The sequence below is a fragment of the Coptis chinensis genome, chromosome 5, assembly GCF_015680905.1.
Source record: "Coptis chinensis isolate HL-2020 chromosome 5, ASM1568090v1, whole genome shotgun sequence".
Lineage (NCBI taxonomy): Eukaryota > Viridiplantae > Streptophyta > Magnoliopsida > Ranunculales > Ranunculaceae > Coptis > Coptis chinensis.
Window position 1 is genome coordinate 98,141,845 of NC_141460.1, and position 20,466 is coordinate 98,162,310.

Genomic DNA, 20,466 nt, shown 5'->3' on the forward strand with positions numbered 1-20,466 from the left:
ACCATATACATCACCACCTAAAAGGACTAAGTAGCGTCCAACCTTCAGGGGTGCAACAACAAAGACACCATGGTGTATTGGTTTGCTTCGTTTGTATCTGCATCTCTTCAAGTCCTACTTGAAAAGTTGGCTGACTTGGGGATATCAGTGTATAAATGAATTGGAGGATTTGATGATAAGCTGAAAAAGCTAGAAAGGACTTTGAAAAGAGTCCAAATCTTTATCCATGAAGCAGAGGAGAAGCAGTTATTAAGTGACATGGAATGGAAAGGTTTGCTGCAAGATCTTGAACAATTGGCATATGATGCAGATGACTTAGTAGATGAGATCGCAATTAAAATTCTCAAGTTGGAGGGTAGGAAGCTTAAGAAGAATCAGGATCAAGTAACCAAGTTGCTCTCATCACTCTTTAAATGTAGCTCAGCGCCTAACTTGAGTAATATTCAAGCTATATTAGACGGTTTATTGGGGGAGTTGGGGGAGTTATCACAACGCAGAATAAGCTCCAGACCACTTCTTTTGTTAATGAATCCCGTGTTTTTGGTAGAGAGGCTGACAAGAGTAATGTAGAATAGATATTACTTGCTTTGTCGTCGTCAGAAGAATCATCTAGGAATGATGTTGTTGTTGGGGTTTATACCAATACAAATCGATTCCCCCATTACACAAATAACTTGTATTTGAACACAATTCAACTCCAAATAAATTCTAAATATCAACTACAACCTATACTAACATGCCCAACTCGCTAAACAACTATTAACAACAGATAATAATGTAAAGCAGGAAAAGCAAAACCACAACACAAAGATTTACATCGGGTTCGCCAATGGTGCCTACTTCCACAAGAGCTAGTCCTTTATAAAGTGGGAAGGAAGATTACAATCTCTTCTTTCAGTCTCTCACCTTACTAGATCACTCTTATCTCTTTACAGGGTTATCTCTCTGTAAATGTTATCTCTCTCAATCTTGATAGCTTTCAAGATTGGATTTTCTCTTTCTGGTTGCTTGCTTGCATAAGTCTTTTTGGTTTTCCAAAACCTTGATTTTGTTTTTATAGAAAAAAAAATAAATTTCGTGGTTAATGTAGCAAAGCCCACGAAAATAGACCTGGGCGTGGGTCGCACTCGGGTCAAGACCAAACTGAGCGCGGGTCGCGCTGAAAGGCCTAGAGGTCTTCTGTGGCATGGGCACGGGTCGCGCTCTGACATCTCCACGCAGAATGAACTTCTTTTTTCTCTCTCTCTCTCCTCATGTGAGGGATAAAGCCAACAATCTCCCCCTCCCGAACAGTGAGGGGGGATACCTCCATGCAATTTCCAAATCAACAGGAGGAGTGTGCTACCATTCCGGCAATAGCACAACAAACATCAAACTTACCTTTCAGTAAGACTTTGGTCATCATATCCGACCTGTTCTTGTCGGTATGGATCTTCTTGATACACAAATGCTTGTCTTCGAGTACTTCTCTAATCCAATGATAACGCACGTGTATGTGCTTGAATCTAGAATGAAAACTCAGATTCTTGCTCAAATGGATGGCGCTCTGACTGTCACATAGAACTACAAACTGTTTCTGGTTTATCCCTAGTTCGTCGAAGAACCTCTTCATCCATAGAAACTCTTTGCAACACTCAGTGGCTGCAATATACTCGGCTTCTGTGGTGGAGAGGGCAACACACTTTTGCAACTTTGATTGCCAAGAAACTGCTCCCCCTGCAAAAGTAACCAGATAACCGGAGGTAGACTTCATCGAGTCAACATCACTTGCCATGTCTGCATCAGTGTAGCCTTCAAGTAAGGGCTTACTTTCACCAAAGCACAAACACGATTTGGAAGTTCCCTTGAGATATCTCAATATCCACTTAACACCTTCTCAATGTTCTTTACCTGAATTTGACAGAAATCGGCTTACAACACCAACGGCAAAAGCAATATCCGGTCTTGTACACACCATGGCATACATTAAGCTGCCCACTGCGGATGCATAAGGAATATTTTCCATCTGACTCTACTCATGCTCACCCTTTGACACATCTCTTTGGTCATGCAGAAACCGCCACCAAGCCGGACAACCGACCGGCTTCGATCCATGTTGAATCTCTTCAACACCTTCTCAATGTAGCTTTCTTGAGAAAGCCACAACTTCCCACTCTTTTCACACGAAAGATCCGCGATCCCAAGTATCTACTTTGCTTGACCCAAATCCTTCATCTCAAAGGACTTACTCAATTCTTTCTTCAGCTTGGATATCTTGTTTATGTTTGGGCCAACTATCAACATATCATCCACATACAGCAATAGCACTATGAAATCCCCATCTGGAAATCTTTGAACAAACACACAATGATCGAAAGCAAACTTTTTGTATCCTTGCTTCGCCATAAAGGAGTTAAACTTTATGTACCACTGCCTCGGTGCTTGCTTCAACCCATACAAACTCTTTATCAGCTTGCATAATAGGTGCTCCTTACCTTTGACCTCAAACCCTTCTGGCTGGTCCATGTAGACATCTTCTTCAAGGTCTCCATGAAGAAAGACTGTCTTAACATCTAGCTGCTCAACCTCTAGGTTCATACTTGCAGTCATACCCAATACCACCCGGATAGAAGCCATCTTCACTACAGGAGAGAAAATCTCATCAAAGTCAATCCTTTTCCTTTGACCGAATCCCTTCACAACAAGGCGAGCTTTGTGCCTTAGGTGAGGATTGTTCTCCTCATGTTTGACTTTGTATATCCACTTATTCTTGAGAATTTTTTGTCCTTGTGGTTTCTCAACTAACTCATAAGTGTGATTCTTATGCAAAGAATCCATCTCGTCATGCATGGCCTTCAACTACTTTTCTTTGTCTGTACCTTCAAGTGCCTCTTGATAGTACATAGGTTCTCCACCATCCGATAAGTAGCACGCACGCATGTGGTGGATACCTGTTGAAGCTAGTCTCTCTCTGCCGACCTCCTCGCTCCCATCCGGCCGGTGCCTCAGGAGGATGCACTTCTGCTTGCTCTGGTGGTGGTTCATGCATCTCATCTGCATCTTCTATACCAATAGGTTCTATCCCATCATGAGCAATAGGATTCTCATCATGAGCTTCAAACTCATGGTTCTCTGCATTCTCAATGCCTTCTGCACGTTCCACAGTAGGAACAACTTCTGGTTCTGAATCAACAAGATCATTAGTGAAAGCCTGTAGCTTCTTACCCTCCTCAAAGTTTGCTATGGTTTGGTCTTCTAGGAACACAACATCTTGACTTCGGATTACCTTCTTGTTAATCGGATTATAGAGTTTGTAACCAAACTTTTCATCTCCATAACCCAGAAAAATGCACTGCTTGGCTTTGTCATCAAGCTTGGATCTCTCATCCTTCAGAATATGCACAAATGCCCTGCACCCAAATACCCTCAAGTATCCATAATCAACATCTCTGCCTGACCATACTCTCTCTGGATAGTCACTATTCAGAGGCTTTGATGGCGATAGGTTGATCACATGCACGGTCAGTATTACATTGCTTCTACCCAAGAGTTTCTAGGTAGCTTAGAGTGAGATAGCATGCATCTCATCCTCTACAATGGTATGGTTCATTCTCTCTCCGCTATTCCATTCTCGCTAAGGTGTTTTGGGGAACGGTTTGCTCATGACGTAATCCCATGACTCGCAATACTCTTCAAACGCCCAATGTATTCACCCCCATTATCTGAGCGAATACACTTCAACAACTTCCCAGTCTCTCTTTCCACCATGCTGTGGAATTTCTCAAACACACCAAGTACTTCATCCTTAGTCTTCAGACTATAGGCCCATATCTTTCTTGATGTATCATCAATGAATGTCAAGAAGTACAAAGCTCCCTGGTGGGACTTTACTCTCATAGGACCACATAAATCAGTGTGCACTAGTTCAAGGACATTGTCCTTTCTATGAGACAGGAATCTTTGGAAAGACACCCTGTGTTACTTTCCTACCAAATAGTGAGTACATGTATTTAAATGTGTACCTTTAATGTCTGGCACGGCCTTTTGCTTAGCAAGAGCTTCCATCCCTTTTATGCCCATATGACACAATCTCTTGTGCCACGCCGGAGGAAGCTTTCTTCACAAGATTCACTTCTACTTTACACAAACTAGCCCGTGTTTTGTAAAGAGAGCAAGTTTTCTTTTCCTTTGGTCGCTACAATGGAACCTCTCTCGCCTTCCATACCCCGCTACCAAACGAAGTTTACAAAGCCATCGCCATCTAACTTCCCAAAATTAAATTAGGTTTAAATTAATGTCGGGGATATGTCTTACATCTTTGAGTGTCAAGGTGTAGCCGACATTGGTTTCTACATGAACATCACCAATGCCTCAAATCTTCGAGACGCCATCGTTACCCATCCTTACTTCACCATATTCACTACAAATAGTAGTAGTGAAGAATCCCCCGCGGCGTGTGACGTGATAGGATGCTCCCCGTGGTCTATCACCCACTCTATATCCCTCGGCATGAGGTACTAAGACAAAGACACACCACACCGACACAATTCCCACTAGGTCGTCGACTAGTGCGGTAGTATCTCTGCTTGTGTTTCCGTTCCTCTACACCATGTCTTCATGTACATAGTTATTCTTCTCATCCCTCTTTAGTGTCCCGTGACTCATATCCGAAGTGGCCCTTTGGTGGCACAATAGTAACATCGCTCCTCGCCTTAGGAGTTCTAGCTTCACCCCTAGATTTACTTTCACATCACCTCTAGAACGAGATGGTTTTATGTTTCTACCTCTTCCCCGTTTCTCTGTGAAAAAGATCTCTGAGTGAGAAGAGTTGCTTCTTGCACTCCTTCTAGTCTCCTCATTCAACAAAGACGAGGTAGCCATCTCCATGGTAACAATTCCATCCTTGGCTCGCTCCATGTAGAGAAACCGCTAATGTCTCCCAACTTTCGGGTAGAGAGCCTAATAGAAACAAAGCCTCAACTTCGCCTCCCAAATTAATCTTCATCAAATGCATCCGATTGATGATATTCTCAGACTTCATTAAGATGCTCGCACATTGAAGAACCTTCTTGGTACTTCGTAATTCAGAAACTTCTTAACGACCAAAGACTTTGTTTCCGCCTTCCCTTCCTCTCATAAAGGTCTTCGAAGTTTCTTCCACAAACCGGAGGTTGTAGTCTCTTGAGACACATGGTGAAAGACACCGGCAGAAATCCACCAGTCGAATGTATCCAATCGCTTTTCACAAGCTTTTTCCACTCACCTCATCAATCTATTTTGGGTTTTACTCCCTCATTCTCAATGGAAGTGCCAAGTCCTTTATGGTATAGCAAGTCTTCCATCTTGGCTTTCCGGATGGTGTAGTTCTTCCTATTCGGACTCATCATAATGAGTGTTCACGGAATGGTCCATCTCTACAACTTATTTAACCTCAAATCTTCTCTCAGGAATTTTGTCAAACACCTTCTGACCAAGATTCGGATAATACCCTAGGCTATTCTAACCTGGCTCCGATACCACTTGTTGGGGTTTATACCAATACCAATCGATTCCCCCACTACACAGATAACTTGTATTTGAACACAATTCAACTTCAGACAAATTCTAAATATCAACTACAACTTATACTAACATGTCCAACTCGCTAAACAACTATTAACAACAGATAATAATGTAAAGCAGTAAAAGCAAACCACAACACAAAGATTTACCGTGGTTCGGCCAATGGTGCCTACTTCCACAAGAGCTAGTCCTTTATAAAGTGGGAAGGAAGATTACAATCTCTTCTTTCAGTCTCTCACCTTACTAGATCACTCTTATCTCTTTACAGGGTTATCTCTCTCAATCTTGATAGCTTTCAAGATTGGGTTTTGTCTCTCTGGTTGCTTGCTTGCATAAGTCTTTTTGGTTTTCCAAAACCTTGATTTTGTTTTTATAGAAAAAAACAAATTTCGCGGTTACTGTAGCAAAGCCCACGAAAATAGACCTAGGCGCGGGTCGCGCTTGGGTCAAGACCAAACTGAGCGCAGGTCATGCTAAAAGGCCTGGAGGTCTTCTGCGACATGGGCGCGGGTCACACCTTGGTCAAAGCCAATCTGAGCGCGGGTCGTGCTTTGACATCTCCACGCAAAATGAACTTATTTTCTCTCTCTCTCCTCATGTGAGGGATAAAGCCAACAGTTGTCTCTGTTGTTCCTATTGTTGGTATGGCAGGTGTTGGGAAGACGACACTCGCTCAGCTCCTGTACAACCACGACTATGTCTATCATCAACGGACAAAGAAGTTTTTCAACTTGTTTCCTTTTTCCCCTAAGCAGCAAGCACATTTCAATTTGAAAATGTGGATATCTGTTATGGAGGATTTTGATGTCATGAAGCTTACAAGGTCTATGATTGAGGCTGCCGCCAATGGCGAAAGTGCTGAGGCTCTCTTGAGTTTAGATTCCCTTCAAGTTAAACTGAAAAGTTTACTTCAAAATAAGAAATTTCTGCTTGTGTTAGATGATTTGTGGGTTGAGAGACAGAATGATTGGGAGCTCCTGCTTCAACCCTTGCGACATGGGCTGAAAGGAAGCAAAATTACCGTAACCACTAGAAGTCTTGAGGTTTCGATGCTGGTTAGTGCAGGGAAGCCATATCATTTGCAGTGTTTGTTGGACGGAGATTGTTGGTCATTGTTGAAAGAAGAAGCACTTGGGAACACGGATCTAAATACAGTTCCAGAATTAAACAAAATTGGGGTGAAAATAGCAATCAAGTGCAAGGGGTTGCCTTTGGCAGCCAAGACTCTGGGAAGCCTTATGCGTTCCGTCAGAGTAGATGAAAATGAGTGGAACAAAATTCTACAAAGCAAGATGTGGGACTTTATAGTTCCGGATCTTAGAAGTGGTTATCATCCTCTGCCTTCACATTTGAGGCAGTGTTTTGCATATTGTTCATTGTTTCCTCAAAATTATGACTTTGAGAGGGATAAAATAGTCCAAATGTGGATGGGGAAGGGTTCATCATACCTGAAGGAGAAAAGAAAATGATACAAGACGCAGGAAGCGATTACTTTGATCACTTATGGAGGAACTCGTTTTTCCAAGTGATAGGTGGAAAGTACTACATGCATGATGCAGTGCGTGAGTTTGCTCGCATACCGCAAGAAGTTATTAAGGATGGAGAAGATCAATGACCTGGGAATCGATGAAGCAACAAGACATTTATCACTAGTTTGTGAATTTACCCGGACAATGACATTTAAGGTTTCGTATGGTTGCAAGGGTTTCTACTATTAGCTAAATACAAGTCCCCCATCAGAGAAGTCCCAAATGATATATTCTTGAAATTGAACGCCAAGACTGCGCTTGGATTTGAGCCGTACTCATATTGAGGAGTTGGCAGGAGATATTGGTAATTTGAAACATCTTCGTTTTCTTGACTTGTCCTGTACACTCATCAAATGGTTACCCGAAAATGTGAAAGAACTCTGTTTTTTGCAGACATTAAGACTTAGAAACTGTTTAAAGCTTCTATGTTTACCAAAGAGCATAGGTAGGCTTAAAAGCCAACAACATCTTGAGTTGGGCGGGAGCAATAAGTTAACTTCCATGCCATTTGGAATTGGAAAGTTAATTGGTCTTCAAACAATAAGGGAATTTATTGTTGGTCCAGAGAGAGGACAACTGATGGAATTGAAGGACATGAATAGCATTCGAGGATCACTTTACATTAAACAGCTCAAGAAGGTGAACAACATTGAAGAAGTTGTGGAAGCCAAATTGGCAGACAAGGAGTATCTCAACATCTTGGAATTGCAATGGACCTCTACTGCTGATGGCAATAGCGATAATGTTCTTCAAGAGCTTAAACCTTGTGGAAACTTGAAAGAGCTAACTTTGAGAAGGTATGGTGGTAGAATGTTTCCAACATGGGTGAGTGATCCATCGTTTTCCAAACTTACGAGTATTTGCTTGTATGATTGTGAAAAATGTGGTCTTCTCCCTCCTCTTGGCAAACTTCCAAAGCTGAAGTTCCTCAAAATTGTTGGAATGTTCGAGTTGACAGTGATTGGTGAAACATTTCTTGGTTGTGATGCGGGATTTCAATCGCTAGAGACTCTAGAAATTTGTGAAATGCCTAAGTTGGAATGTTGGGTTGGACTGTGTAACAAGGACATGGAAAGCCTCTGCAAACTTATCAGTATCGAATGTCCTCAGATGGTTATGCTACCATCACTTCATTATCTTCGATCCCTAAAGAAATTGGAAATTGAAAGTTGCACTAAGCTTCCTTTCATGCCGGATGAAGGGCTAACAAGTTCAATCAAAACCCTGATTATTACGGAATGTCCCTTGGAAGATCGATGCAGAAGAAATGGAGGACAAGACTGGGAGAAGATAAAGCACATTCCCTACATAGAGATTGGTGACATATACTAATAAAATGGAGGACTTTGAGTTTGAAAGGTATTACAACTTACTACAGCTTTTACTAGTTTTGTGTAAAGGCTTATCTTAGTAATTAACAGAGGCCATATATTTATTGAAGTGGGAAGAGATAACAATAGAAACAAATATAATAGATAAGATCAAATCAATGATCTTAGATTATCCTGTATATTCTCCAACATGCCCCCTCAAGCTGGAGCGAAGATATCTATCAAGCCCAGCTTGACAATAGAACTCCTGAGTAATGAAGGTCCAACTGGTTTGGTGAACATACCTGCTGTTTGTGCCATAGATCAAACATACACTGGAACAATAACCCCGACTTTGACCTTCTCCCGTATGAAATGTATATCTACTTCAATATGTTTCGTCCGCTCATGAAGCACAGAATCGGAAGCAAGCATTATGGCTGAGTTGTTATCACAGAACAACTTAGAAGAATGTCCCACCGAAAAACCCAACTCATCATATAGAGAACGTAGCCAAAGAATCTCACAAGTTCCTTGAGCCATCGCACGATATTCAGCCTCTGCAGAAGATCTAGAAGTAACATTCTGTTTCTTACTTTTCCAAGATATCAGGTGTGACCCAAAGAAAGTACATAAACCAGATGTCGACCATCTATCTGTCTTGGAACCAAAGATAGTCTCCGCATCAGATAACAAGACAAATTCCGACCGCTTCACCCGATGCATAAAACAAACCAAGTCCTGGGCATGACTTGAGATACCTCAGGATATGATAAACAGCCTCCATGTGAGATGTACGAGGAGCATGCATAAATTGACTAACAACACTAACCGCAAAGGTTACATCAGGCCTGGTGTTAGTCAAGTAAATCAATCTCCCAACCAAACGCCGATCATCGAGATGGATCTAAAAGCAATTCGCCCGGACTTCGGAGAGAGTTTCAGATTAGGATCCATAGGTGACAATGCTAGCCTACATCCTAACATGCCTCAGATCTTCAAGAAGTCTAGAATATACTTCCTCTGAGATAGAGAAATCCCATGCCGAGAATGTGCTACCTCAATGCCTAAGAAGTAGCGAAGGGGCCCCAAATCTTTCACATCAAATGCCTTACTCAAATCAGATTTTACTTGAGCAATGCCAGATATATCATCACCTGTAACTATAATATCATCAACATACACAAGAAGGAGGACACGATGTCCAAACTTGTTCATTCGAACAAAGCAAGTATGATCAGATTGGCAGCGGTTGAAACCAAGAGACAACACCACCTGGCTGAAACGAGAAAACCAAGCCCGCAGTGACTGTTTCAAACCATATAGAGATTTCCGAAGACAACACACTTTCCCAGCATACGCCCCCTCACCGCGAAAACCAGGTGGAGGATCCATATAAATAGTTTCTGTTAGATCGCCATGAAGAAAAGCATTCTTGATATCCAACTGATATAGAGGCCAAGAATGAGAAGATGCCAATGAGATCAAAAGTCGTACAGAAGAAAGTTTTGCCACTGGAGCAAATGTATCACCGAAATCTTTACCAGGAACCTGGGTAAACCCCTTGGCAACCAATCGAGCCTTGTAACGATCCATAGTACCATCTGCCAAATACTTAATAGAAAACACCCATTTGCATTAAACTGTTTTCTCACCGAGTGGCAAGAAAACCATATCCCATGTATGGTTCCGTTCCAGGGCCTCCATTTCACATTGGATTGCAGTAACCCAGTGGGGATCATGCAAAGCCTCAGAAACTGATCTCGGAATTGAAACCAAAGACGTTGCATGCAGCTAGGAAATCCCGATAAGAGCTAGATAGTCCCTAGTAAGAAACGAACTCGCTAATAGGATGGTGAGTGCAACAGGAAACAATGAGACGGTCAATGGGATGCCTATCCCATGAAGACTTACGAAGTGGTGGTGGTGGTGGTGGTGGAGTAACATGTGGACCAGATAATGTAATAGACTCAGAAACAGGAGTAGAGTTACCTGGGGAAGAGGCACCAGGAGCAAAGGAGTCTGGCAAGGGTGGGGCATGAGAATGACGAACATCTTCTTGCAAAGGCTGCTCAAATACCTGTGAATTAGTATCAAAAATAGGTAAAGGACAAACATGGATAGAGTTTTCATTTCCAAGTGGAAAAGGAGAGTCCATAAAGGTATCGTGTTCCTGCAAATAGAGTTTCGGAACAAAGAATGGTGTATCTTCCAAAAAAGTCACATCCATGGTATGAAACAACTTACGAGTATGGGGATCATAACAACGATAGCCTTTTGAGAAGGCAGCGTATCCCAGAAATATACACCTGATTGATTTATCATCCAACTTTGTTCGACTTGGACTACGATTTTGGACATAGCAAGTATATCCAAACACCCTGGGAGCTATCAAGAATAAGACTTTATCCAGATGAAGAAGATGGAAACGGGTTTTACTATGCAAAACACGACTCAGTGTACGGTTAAGAAGATAACCAGCAGTCAGAATAGCCATATGCCAATAAGATTTGGGAACATTCATTCCTCGTAAAAGGCAACGAACAATTGCCATAAGACTTCAGTTTTTTCTTTCAGCAACCCCATTTTGTTCAGGTGTGTAGGTGTTGGAAAGTTGTTGGAGAATGCCTTGCTGATTAAGTTGAGACACAAAGGAATATGAAACATACTCTTTGGCATTGTCAGATCGAATACCCCTAACGGTAACATTATACTGGGTTTTAACCATTCTGAGAAAATTGGTAAATGAAGAGAGAACCTCGATCAGATTTTTGCTTGAGCAGATAAACCCAAGTACACCTAGTATAATCATCAATAAAAGTGACATAGTAGCAGTGTCCTGACCAGGATGTTACCGGAGACGGTCCCCAAACATCATAATGAACAAGGTCAAATGCACAGGGAGTACGATGCATTCTAGAAATATAACTACAATGAGTATGCTTAGACAATGCACAAATGTGATAATGAAACTTATGAGACTCGCAAGCTTTTATTAATTCAGGAAATAACAAACAAAGATACTAGAAGTTAACATGTCCTAAGCGAGCATGCCATAAGTTCAAAGACTGTAAAGAGAAAACATAAGAGCCGGTTGGCAACATAGAGCCTTGCAAGGCGCGTGGACCGTGGAGGTTCCCCAAAATAGTAAAGTCCGTCACGCTCATACCCCATGCCAAAAAATTTCCTCGTACTCTGGTCCTGGATAAGACATCGGTCAGAGAGAAAAATGACAGCACAATTGAAATTTTTGGCTAACTGACTAACAGATAACAAATTAAGGGAAAGGCTTGGCACATGCGATGCATCGAAGCGTAATAGATGGTGAAAGACAAACCTCCCCTTACTTATAATGGGGGTAGATGACCCATCAGCAAGGCATATAGATCGATGGACAGTAGATACAGTGGATGTAAAAAGATTAGACTCACCAGTCATATGGTCATTAGCCCCTGAATCAAGAACCCATGTGGGTTTATCAGAATCCAATCTAACATGAAGAGCGTGGAGAGTACACGAGGCAGTCATAGTCAGTAGGGACGGTAGAATTCGACACGAATTCCGAACTATAGTGAAAAGCTGATCAATCCTAGAACTCAGCCGATTAATTTCTGCAGGTGCACCTGATGGAGTCTCAAAAGATGCTTCAGCCACTGCAGCAATACGAGGAGCACGGTTCTTAGAATAGTTCTGAGAACTAGTCTTAAATCTCAACTCCGGATGCAGTTTAAAACAACGGTCTCTAGTGTGTCCTGTATTCCCACAGTGATTACAAACAAATGACTCCTTTTTGCGATTTCCAACAAAAGAAGACTGATACCGAGATCCAGAATTAACAGCAAATGCCATTTGATCAATGGGAGTGGGTGTCTCTGAAGATGGTGTGACACTAATAGATAAACGAGGACGACGTTCATCACTTTCTACCATAGCATAAGCCTCACCCGGAAAGGGTAGTGGAAAAGTACCCAAAATCTGACAGCGAAGGGTCTCATACTCATCTCGAAGACCCAAAAGAAACTGGTATACCTGCTCATCCTGTGATGCTTTGTTAAGTTCATTAGCAATAGTTGGAGTCATACCACTAATATTGGCCAGAAATTGAGACTTATAATGAGCTAACTCGTCCCATCCCTTCTTCAGATTACCATAATAAACTTTCACTGAATCAGTCTTTTGGCTAGCATGAGTAACGTGCCCATAAATCTCATACTTACGGATTTGGTTTCAAGAATGTGCATACATCTCGTTCAACCCACCCCAGAAGCCATCCACAGTATCATAGAACATAAACAACTCATAAACATCAGGCTCCATAGAATTAAACAACCATGTTAAGATCTTACATTGTTCAGTGTTCCATTCTTCTAACTTGACAGAATCTGCTGCAGCTGGTTTTGGCAGCGTCCCCTGCAACCAGCCTGCCTTCCCTCGAGCACCAAGAAACAAGTTAACTGAGCATGACCAAGCTGAAAAGTTGTTGCTATTAAGCAATGAATTAGTAATATGATGAATAGATGAACTAGAAAATCCATCAGAACTGGATACTATAGATGTCTTAGATACTGTCATATCGGTCATCATCATAAATCACCAAGTGCAAACAACGGCAGCAGCAAAAAAGGAGGACTGAGCCCCAAATCTGTAGAAAGTCTTGATAAAACAAGACACCGAATAAAAAGATCTGGCAGCACTAAAAAGGCCGAGAAACAAAGAACAATCCAACAGAAAAAAAAAAAAAATAAAAAAAAAAAATAATAATAATAATAATAATAATAATCTTATATATAAAGCGGATACCAGATTTCCCAATTAGTTCCCAGATTCCGCTTTTAACACAAAGTTTTTCATGAAAAGGGTACCGAAAAGTTAGACAGCCATTTATTTTTGTTCTTCATTAAAAGGGTAAATTGGTCAACATGCTTAGCCTTTAAACCCTTTAAATAACAACCGCCAAAAACCGCCAGCTTACATTCTCTTTTCTTTTTCCTTCCTCTCATCGCGAACCAACTCTCCTCTCTTCGTCATTCCAAACTCTCAAGTGTTCTCCTTTCAATTATACCCAACTCTCCTCTCTTCATCATTCCAAACTCTCTCCCCGACGCTTTTCATTGTTGTTTTGCTTTTTATTATTATTATTTTATTATTTTATTTTTAAAGTCTCTCTTCTACAGAGTTTTGTTATTACTCTCCTTTCAATTACTACTCTCTACGAGCATTTCCTTTGACATTTTCATTTTTGATTTTTTTACAGACCCAAAGTGTTTCCCATCGGCGGCGCCGAACCAGACATCGAAGAAGAATTCCTGAAAATGAACAACAAAGACAAGAGGTATGCTCTATTGCTCATAGAAATCGCTACCGTGAGGCGACATTAATCAACAACACTTATCTTCTACCGCTAATGAAGGTTGCCCATTTCCTTATTCCTTATTTCCGCCTTTAAACTTTATTTTTTACTCAGATAACTTATTCTTTTTAAACGATTTATTTCAGATTCCCATCAACAAATTCCTCGCGACCCCCCCCGCTGCGACTAACAACCTCATTGCAAATTGCAAGAAACATAAACACCTAATTTAGGTGACATTTATTGTTGTTCCCGTTTGATGCTTTTAGTTCTTCTACGCCGCTTATGAAACTCGCATCTAATTTTTTTTTACCTTCTCAGGCTTATATTTTTACTCAATCAACACTTTCCGTGGAGTAATGTAACAAGCTCGCATGTAATGCCAATACCTCTACCATCTTCGAGACCGCCTAGGATCACCATGGGTTTTACTGGTGTGCAAGAGGTTTTGTTTTGATCCAAGCTTTGATCCTTACATGTTGCCCGAACCTACACTTTGTCAATACTGTGGAGCCAAACAATTCATTCACGAGACATCTGAGATATGTTGTGGAAAAGGTAGAATAAAGCTTCCTAGGCCATCGGCGCCAGCCGAATTAGTTCAACTATTTCTTGATGGTGGTGACCTTGGTAAACATTTTAGAGAAAACATCCGCTCCCTACAATCATATATTTGCGTTTACTTCAATGGGTGTTGATTTTGATAAAGATCTTGCAAATGGTAAAGATGGCGTCTTCTCATTTCGTGCAAGAGCTTCTATTTATCATAGGATTGGAAGTTTGTTGCCGGGACCTAATAGGAAACCTAGATATTTACAGATGTACATCTATGACACACCATGAGAGATTGAGAATCGAATTCTGAAAACCTTAAATTACGGGCGGATGTTATATCTACGCTTGAAAAATATCCTAGATAATTGCAATAATCCCTTTGTCGGCGCTTTTTAGACAACTTGGACAGAGAAACGATTTACAGAGTTGTCGGCTCATTATCAAAGAATTGAGAATAGACCGTCGGGAGCATGCTCTACCCACAGCATCACAAGTTGCTGCAGTATTGATAGGAGATACTGATCCAGAGAGAATGGAAGCGAGAGATATTATTGTACAAACACAATCGGGCTTAACCTTCGCCAATTCCTGACACTGCTGGATATTATGACCCGTTACAATATCCTCTTATGCTTCCTTTTGGTGAATATGGTTGGGACTTGGGTGTACATCGCAGTGGTACAAGAAGAATAAGTTGCCGCACCTACTATGCGTATATTTTGCAGGTATGCACAAAATTCATTCAACAGTATTTATATTGATTATAAAAGTTTTTCCTTTTATTACAAATTGTTGCATTTGGTAACTACTACCGCTACTATTTTGTTAATTGTTAAATGAGGCTGCTACCAAAATTTATCCATACTGGAGAAAACGCTTTGGAGGTGATCATTTATCTCAGACAAGCTCATATATAGCTTCATTGAAATATCTTTTTCTTTTTTCTGTTTTTTAAAATCTCTACTTCTTCCTTTTGTATATAGCAATATTCTTTTCTGAACACTTCAACGATTTTGGGATTATCTTGCACTCTTTTATTAATTGATCAGTGCATCTTTTCTTTAGCTTTCATTAGCTTCTTTACTTTGTATGTCCCGGACTTGGAGATATTTCAAATTTTCATGCCTTGGCTAGATAATCAATTGCATTGGAAGTTTACCTGTTGTGGTTTGAGATAAGGTATTAAATACTTACTAAACGATGCTTGAGGGAAGTCACCCTCTAAATGAAGTTGAGTGAGATGTAAACTAAGCATGTCCTCTGTAAGATGCTTGGAAGTCCATGCATCGATAAAATTAAGTTTCTGATACAGTTCATTGCATCTACTTATCTAACATTCTTCATCTGCCTACACAAACAACAAAATGGAATTCAGTTTTCATTTCCTGCAATGAAAACAGTTTCAGTGTTCAGGCTGTATTGCAAGTACTTCGGAGGAACCAACTGGAAAAATACTGACTGTAAGTACGCTGGGATTAGAAGCTGAGGCTTATATAAACCAAAGCTCTTACATCTGAAACAGACTTCAAAACCTTAAACCGTTCTGACAAACATAGATAAGATGGATGGCCAAAACACCGGATTAGATGGTATAGATTGCTCATATAAACAGACTTCAAAACTTCAAACAGTATTCACAGGAACAGATACCCTTGACATTATGGCAGTACTATTAAACAGTTTTTATATGTTGTCGCCCACAGTACATGTATATATGTCCAACTATCAACTATATTAGGCTTTCCTACAGTATAACTAACTTCAACCTAAGCTGTTTGACTTTGTTCTTCATTTATGCTTGCACCTGGTGCATTGGTTTTACACACCATGCTCTACTTAATCTTCACCTAATATAAGATCAAAGAGGACTACAACAACAATCTAAGACCACTTCAGCAGAGTATCTTGCATGCCAAACCATCACTCATTGTAAAGACTTCACCAGTCACTGCAAGCTCTTTAACTTTAGGAATTAAGATTCCAAACAAACGGATGGACTAGCTTATAGACTCTGCCCCTATTAGTTACCAAGTGTTGTAATGACCCCTTCTGCAAGAAAATAATTCACGCCAGGAAAATCTTGAATGAGATGAAAGAAAACATAAAATAAAACTGCCCCTAGCAAAATATTACAAGGATTAGTTTTTAGCACAGTTGACCAAAAAGAAAAAACATAAAAGCTCATCAACCATGTACAACCTTCAGAATTCTTACCACAGGAAACCAGTCCTTGAGACCTTGCCTGTTATCACTCTAACAAAACAATGCGCTTTATAATTTACTGGATATCACTCAAAGTTCATACCCACTCTCTGCTAAGTAAGTGATGTTAGTGAGAAATGTTTCTGTCTCAAATGGCGATCCCACTGTTGGAACATACCCCCACCAAAATTAGCTTCCCCAGATTTACATCTCATTCACAAAAGTATCTCCGCCATATCTATAGAATCACAATACGAGCCCTGAAATTTTTGTCTTCTGCACTAGCTATTCACAGTTTCTTGACATCATGTGCGACACTCTTAGAACCATAAAAACTACAACGGTTATGGATCATCTGTTATTTTTCCTGCATGGAAATTTATAAAGCAAATATCCTGAATAAACCATTTTCGAGCTACGAGAATTTTAACTGTTTTCAGATAGACAATGAGATTGAATTTATGGTGAAAAATAACATTTATGAAACTTATGGAAATTGCATTATACAGGTTATATTGATCTTATGAAATTCCTTGCAGTTATTGATAGTTGCACAAATTGCCAGATTCCGTGTTTCACTTTTATTCTCAGCTTAGCCCTGCAAAATACATTTTAGATGTCGTCCCGACCATTCTTTTGTCCACTACTGTTCAGGCTTGAATTATTTTTGGCATATGGGACTGCTGTGCCAGCATTATCGTCTCTCAATGAGCAACTGTACTTTTATGAGTGCTACCAAGTATTATGCTAATGCGAGTCTTCGTATCAAATGTTTCCAATGTCTTAATACGACCATGCATTTAATAATATTTACTGAAATGTCATTCAACTATCTCATTTAAAAAAATCTTTGCTCGCCAGTGTTTGGTTGCATAAACCTTAGATAATGTAATTGACTCTTTCTTTTTTATTTTATGGATTGACATGTCTTTTTGTTATTGGGCTGTATAATGACTATTTCATTGATAGTTCGTTAATATTCATTCTTACAATTAATATCAGTGTGTATAAGTTTTATTTATTTATTTATGCCCTCAATTCTTTTAATAGTTTATATATGAATTCTAATTCCTCTTATTGCTTTCATGCGCTCGTAGCCCTAAGTCACAAGCTTATATTAAACACGCTCTACAAACAGATTGTTAAACTACACATGACATTTCACGAAGACCTACTTATTTATTTTCAGAGTTGGGCACTGACACAGCCGTCGAGAATACTAGAGACAATACATTGTTGTTGTATATCCGAATATATAGTTGTATATCAAATGGGATTACTGCATTATAACTTGCTGTCATCAGAGTTTAGGACATATCAAACAATTACAACAAATTATAGAATTTAAACTCATAGTTGTTTCAGAGAGTTAACAACGTCTTTGACAAAACCATATATCTAATGAGCTAATCGCTCATGTTTCTACATCTTTCAGATTCGCCCCATGGAGGTCTCATTGTTCCTTTTGGGGTGTCGTCTTCTGCAACAATTTGTCGTTGATATGTGCGTCAAAATTGAAACAATGAAAATGAGGTATTATCGGGATAATCAAAAGAATATTAGAGCTGAACTGTACCAAGGCATTCAAGATGCATTAAATGCAGGGGAAACATCTGCAGGTGCATTATATTTGTCTTCCGATATTCATATTATTAACTAATTGCCATTCTCTTTTTTTACTTTTTATCTTTTGAAAACTAACTTATTTACACTTATGATAACTAGGCAACATTGGTAGAAGGATCATACTTCCACCGCCTCATACGGTAGCCCTCGGATATGCATCACCGATATCGGGATGCAATGGCGTTGGTAAGGAGGTATGGAAAACCAGATTTATTTATAAGCTGTCACATGTAACTCATCTTGGCATGCAATAACACGAGAATTAGACCTAGACCTCATTACACAAGATAGACCAGATGTGGCCACCAGAACATTCCATTCTATTTTAGGGGAACTTAAACATGATTTATTTAACAGACATATATTAGGTAGAGTGATTGCACAAGTTCATGTTATAGAATTTCAAAAAAGAGGCCTTCCACATGCTCATTTTCTCATCATCCTCCATGAAGATGATAAAATAAATAATCCTGAAGATATAGATAAGATTGTTTCTGCTGAAATTCCAGATCCTGATACGGATCCTGATTTGTATGCTGCTGTTACAAAACATATGATGCATAACGCATGTGGAACTATTAATAGGAATGCAGTTTGTATGAAAAATGGTAGATGTAAAAGTGCATTTCCTAAGTCATTTTCACACTCAACTTCACATGGTACTGATTCATATGCTACATATATGAGACGTGATAATGGAAGGCATATAAGTGTTGGAAAATACACATTAGACAATCGTAATGTTGTTCCATACAATCCTTATCTTCTCTTAAAATATAATTGTCATATCAATGTGGAGATTTGTTCCAGCATAACTTCAGTAAAATATTTGTATAAATATGTTTATAAAGGACCTGATCGGGTGTCGTTTGGAGTTAGTAGTAAACCATCTGGTAGTGATGATGAGATAACACAATTTGTAAATGCAAGATGGATTTGCCCACCTGAAGCTTTTTGGCGATTATATAAGTTCCCTTTAAATGGCATGTTTCCTTCTGTTATAGCCTTGCAAATACATCTACCTAATAGACAACAAGTTACTTACTACAGTGGTGAACTTATAGAAGATATATTAGATGATGAACACCGGCTGAAAACCATGCTCACAGAATTTTTCGCAACAAATCTTATTAATGAGGAAGCACGCCAATATCTGTATTTGGAGTTTCCAGAATACTTTTATTGGGATTCAACTCGTAGGGAATGGTTCCGTAGAAGTCGCAATCGCAGAACGATCGGAAGAATTGCAACAGTTTCTCCTATGGAAGGAGAACGCTATTACTTGCGCCTTTTATTGTTACATGTCAGAGGTCCTACTTCTTTTAACGATTTACTTACAGCCAATGGTGAGCATGTGGGCACTTTTAAGGAATCAGCTAGAAAAAGGGGTTTACTTGAAGATGATGACAGCATCAAAAGTTGTTTAAGCGAGGCTGCAAGTACACATATGCCTCTTTCTTTAAGACGATTGTTCGCTACCATCTTAATTTATTGTCAGCCAAGTGGAGTAAGACAACTTTGGAATGAATACTACCCATTTATGATCGAGGACTACGCTTCGACAAATGATAGAAATAGAAATACCCAACTATTTATTAATCGTCTTCTGAAGGAACTTGATGATATTTTAGCTGAGAAACAAAAGAAAATTACTGATTATGATTTACCCAACATTATTGGGGGCATTGACGAGGATATTGATTTAACAAGGCTTATTGTTGAAGAGAGATCTTTGCAAATTCCAGAAGGGGACCTTATGGCGATTCAAAACTTGAATGTTGAACAAAAAATGGCTTTTGATGAAATCCTTTCATTTGTTAAAGAAAAAAAACATTCTATTTTTTTCATTGATGGACCAGGAGGTACAGGGAAGACATTCTTATATAGAGCACTTCTTGCATCTTTAAGGAATGATAATCATATTGCTATAGCGACAGCCACATCAGGGATAGCAGCCATTGCATTACCTGGGGGTAGAACTGCACATTCGAGGTTTGCCATTCCAATAAATATAGATTACCTGTCGACATGTAACATTGGTAAGCGCTCTGCACTTGCCAAGCTTTTGTGTTGTGCAGATATACTTATATGGGATGAGGCAACAATGGCTCATAAACACGCTTTTAAAGCTCTTGATAGAACCTTAAAAGATATCACCGACTCTGACCTCCCTTTTGGTGGAAAAATTTTTGTTCTTGGAGGTGATTTCCGTCAAACACTTCCTGTTGTTCCGCGTTCTACAAGGGCTCAAGAGATTGACGCATCTGTTGTTAGGTCATGGTTCTGGAACAAGGTAAAAGTAATTTCTCTAACAAAAAATGCGTGCGTGCGAAACCGATCCATGGTTTGCTGA

The 20,466-nt window shown here is 39.8% G+C and overlaps 3 protein-coding genes across 3 annotated transcripts; 2 read left to right on the forward strand and 1 right to left on the reverse strand.

The window, feature by feature from the left end:
* Nucleotides 1-258: 258 nt before the first annotated feature.
* On the forward strand, nt 259-8,402 carry LOC147500776 (putative disease resistance RPP13-like protein 1). Its single transcript, XM_086563678.1, has 3 exons — nt 259-460; nt 6,145-6,978; nt 7,366-8,402. Exons 1-3 carry the CDS (start codon nt 259-261, stop codon nt 8,400-8,402), a joined length of 2,073 nt encoding a protein of 690 aa, XP_086419804.1.
* Nucleotides 8,403-10,940: 2,538 nt separating this feature from the next.
* Nucleotides 10,941-12,952, reverse strand: LOC147500777 (uncharacterized). The gene is made up of 3 exons (XM_086563679.1): nt 12,624-12,952; nt 11,718-12,560; nt 10,941-11,109 (listed from the first exon to the last, which is right to left on the reverse strand). Exons 1-3 carry the CDS (start codon nt 12,950-12,952, stop codon nt 10,941-10,943), a joined length of 1,341 nt encoding a protein of 446 aa, XP_086419805.1.
* Nucleotides 12,953-14,459: 1,507 nt separating this feature from the next.
* LOC147500778 (uncharacterized) lies at nt 14,460-20,466 on the forward strand. Its single transcript, XM_086563680.1, has 3 exons — nt 14,460-15,010; nt 17,923-18,106; nt 18,213-20,466. The coding sequence occupies exon 3, from the start codon at nt 18,667-18,669 to the stop codon at nt 20,464-20,466; it is 1,800 nt and encodes a 599-aa protein (XP_086419806.1). The 5' UTR covers nt 14,460-15,010; nt 17,923-18,106; nt 18,213-18,666.